This window comes from Pinus tabuliformis, chromosome 2_2 (genome assembly GCF_031772625.1).
Source record: "Pinus tabuliformis cultivar Carrire ecotype Pingquan chromosome 2_2, CPIR1, whole genome shotgun sequence".
Taxonomy (NCBI): domain Eukaryota; kingdom Viridiplantae; phylum Streptophyta; class Pinopsida; order Pinales; family Pinaceae; genus Pinus; species Pinus tabuliformis.
The window spans coordinates 51433102-51436684 of record NC_142300.1 but is presented as its reverse complement, the minus strand read 5'-3'; the positions used below and the strand labels follow the sequence as shown (position 1 = coordinate 51436684).

The following is a 3583-nucleotide window of genomic DNA, read 5'->3' as shown; positions in this document are numbered from 1 at the left end:
TCTTCAGCTGAACTAGAAGGAACCCTGAAATGGTTCAAAAAGGACAAAAGCCCTGGACCGGATGGTTGGATGGTCGAATTTTACCTGGCTTTTTATGAATTACTGGGGAATGACTTGCTACATGTGATTGAGGAATGCAGATCTACTGGGAGATTATATGATGCTATTAATACCACCTTCATTGCTCTCATCCCTAAGTCAGACTCACCCTCATCCTTCAACGACTTCAGGCCCATCTCTCTCTGCAATTGTCTATACAAGATCACTGCTAAAATCATTGCAAATAGGATCCATCCCATCCTCTCTCAGCATATTTCACCTAAAAAATTTGCTTTCCTGGAGAACCGTCAGATACATGAAGCCATAGGCACGGCTCAGGAAGCCATTCACTCTATTCGGTCAAAGAAGCTTAAGGGCATCATTCTAAAAATTGATTTGGCCAAAGCTTTTGACCGTGTCAGTTGGCTATACATCAAAATGCTTCTTATGCACTTGGGGTTCCCCCACAGCTTCATCAACTGGATTATGGCCTGCATTACCTCACCTACCTTCAGCGTCCTTATTAATGGCTCTGCATCTCATTTTTTCCATGCTGAAAGGGGTCTAAGACAAGGCTGCCCCCTATCTCCTCTCCTCTTCCTTATTGTCATGGAAGGTCTCAGCCGAATCCTTATCCAGGAAAAGAGAAATGGTAGACTTTTCGGGCTTAAATTATCAGAGCAATGCTACCTCACACATCTATTATTCGTGGATGATGTCCTTATCTTCCTTGATGGCAGCATCAGAGACTCAACATCTTTTGCAAATGCTCTATCTCTTTTCTCTAGGGCTACAGGAATGCTGGCAAATCAGGGGAAATCCACCATCACCCTTGCCTATACCACCATTCAAGAATCTCATTTTGCCCAGCACCACTTCCCTTATAACATCCTTCCTCTGGATCAAGGATTTAAATACCTGGGCTTTTGGATCAAGCCCTTGAGCCAAAAAATTGCTGATTGGATTTGGTTGGTCATCAAGCTGGAAAAAAGGTTGACTCATTGGAGTCATCATTTCTTATCCCGAGTAGGAAGATTGGTCCTCATCAAATCTGTGCTGGAGGCTACACCAGTCTTCTGGATGTCTCTAGCATGGATACCCAGGAACATTTTGGCCCGTCTACAACAAATATGCAGCAGATACCTCTGGAATGGGCATTAAGATAAAAGGATCTTTGCTTGGGTGAGCTGGAAAAAGATTGCACTACCCAAAAAATGGGGTGGATGGGGCCTTAAAGATCTCAGCCACTTTGCACAGGCTTTGGCTGCAAAAATGGGTTGGACCCTACTCACAGGGCAGAACCTCTGGACCACTGTCTCTTACCAAAAATATATTTGGCCCATGCAGATCATGGATTGGGTGTGCCTACCTTCCTGGAATACCACAGGAATCTCCACTGTTTGGAAAGCTCTCATTCATTCCCTCCCGATCATTCGAAATCACCTCGTTTGGAGGATAATTGATGGCACAAGAGTCCACATTGGTATGGATCCTTGGGCAGGTGGGGGAGCCAACTTCTGTCTCCCGCGTGATCTTATTCTGCTATTAAACCAGAGAGACATATCTGTCATAGCCCACATTGCAGATCATGACAACACCACCATCCTCTCCCAAGGATGGAAATCTGCTGAAGCTCTCGACTTACCTCCACAATGGCATCACGAATGGCATGATTACATAACTGCTTTGACAGAATCCCATATCAGAATTATGGAGGGTCCTGATGAGCTTAGATGGAGTATGGCTGAAAATGGTATATATTCACCAAAAGCTGGTTACCTTGCTATCAACGAACATAGACAACCAGAGAACTCTCTAGCTTGGTGGCGAATGATTTGGAAGCTAAATGCTCCCCCAAGGACCAGACTCTTCTTCTGGTGTGTGCTCAGTAATAAAGTTCCTACGGGGGATCTTCTAGCACATCGCTCCTTCCATGGTCCGAGCTGGTGCGTTTTATGCAAGCAGGAATCCGAATCCTTGGACCATCTTTTCTTAAACTGCGATTTCACCAAAAATATCTGGGAATCTATCTCTATTCCATTACAGTCAGGCAGATGGGAAGTGGATAGTATAAGCAATGCTTGGCAAAATTGGTGCACTACCAACCCAGGTTCTAAACTACTAAACCTTCCCCTGATTTTCTGCTGGTCCATCTGGCTGTCGAGGAATAAAATCATTTTTGACGATGGGATTGCGAACGGGTCTGTTCTGGCTGCCAAAATTATAACAACCTATCACGAAATACCTGAAAACAAGACAACAGCACCGCGTCGTCCTACAGCCCCTGCTCCAATCGACAAAACCACTCCCTGGGCTTTCTTTGATGGAGCCGCGCAAGAGCATGGATGTGGAGGTGGTTTTATTTTGCATCTAAATGAACATCACAAATACTGTGTCAAAATGGGACTTGGAGGAGGCACTAATAATTATGCTGAACTTATTACTCTCCGTCATCTACTGCATTTCTCATTGGGACATGAATGCATCAACCTACAGATTTTTGGTGATTCAAAAATTATAATAAACTGGTTCAACAATGTCTTTGACTGTCATGCACATTCTCTTAGACATATACTGGATGAAGTGCGACTGTTTAAATCACATTTTAACAGAATCTCATGTCATCACATTTATAGGGAACATAACCAGTGCATTGATCGGCTTTCCAAGGAGGCCATGCTACTACCCCAAGGCCAGTGGTTGATTCAAGAATAGAATGGAGCTTAGCACTACCAATATTATCACCAGCCGTACATAGATCAGGCATATCATAGGGCAAGCATGCCTTAGTTTTTTAAATTTTTTTGTTTGATTACACAACTTATGTGACAGTTACTTTGTATATAACATTGCATGATATCCAGACTTTTATGCACTCGCCCTGTGTGGCGAATAATCATTGTAAATATTTCATTTATAGTATTTATCAGACTACTACCCTGCGTGGTATGAGACCAACAATCAACACATTTTTTAGTCTTAGTGACAACAAAGATGTAATTATTACACAGATATGGCCACAAGCCAAACTGCATATGCTGCTCAACATCTACTATATGTAATTTTTCAAATATAAATGAAAGATTACGATTTTTCCTGGGGAAAAAAAGGTGGATGGATTTTAAAATATTAAACATAATTTGGAAATATAAATATAGTCATAATTTTTATAAAACTTTTCTTAATAAGTTATAATATATAAGAAAGGTTAGATGTATTGATAAGTTGATAGTGGGTTAATGTAATATGTTGCAATTATTTTTATTAAATGGAGGTACTAATTTTTAATGTTTTTTTATTTTATTTAATAAATGTTTTTTAGTTTATGGAGGTACTCATTTTTATTCATCCTCCTTGTCCTGAGGATGAAACTCATTAATAGGTTTGAAAAGTTGACCATAAAATATTGTTGATGTGATTCATCGAAAAGTCTGTTGAAAAAAGTTCTTTTAAAGTTAAGAAGAATAAGTTTAGTCAAGATATTTTAATCTAATTCAATAAATGTACATTTATTTATTTAAAAAATCATCTTCATTACTGCAGT

At 40.3% G+C, this 3583-nt stretch overlaps 1 protein-coding gene across 1 annotated transcript; it reads left to right on the top strand.

Moving 5' to 3' along the window:
- The first annotated feature begins 1524 nt into the window (after positions 1 to 1524).
- On the top strand, positions 1525 to 2754 carry LOC149191432 (uncharacterized). The gene has a single exon (XM_089406650.1). The coding sequence runs from the start codon at positions 1525 to 1527 to the stop codon at positions 2752 to 2754; it is 1230 nt and encodes a 409-aa protein (XP_089262776.1).
- The last annotated feature ends 829 nt before the right edge of the window (positions 2755 to 3583 follow it).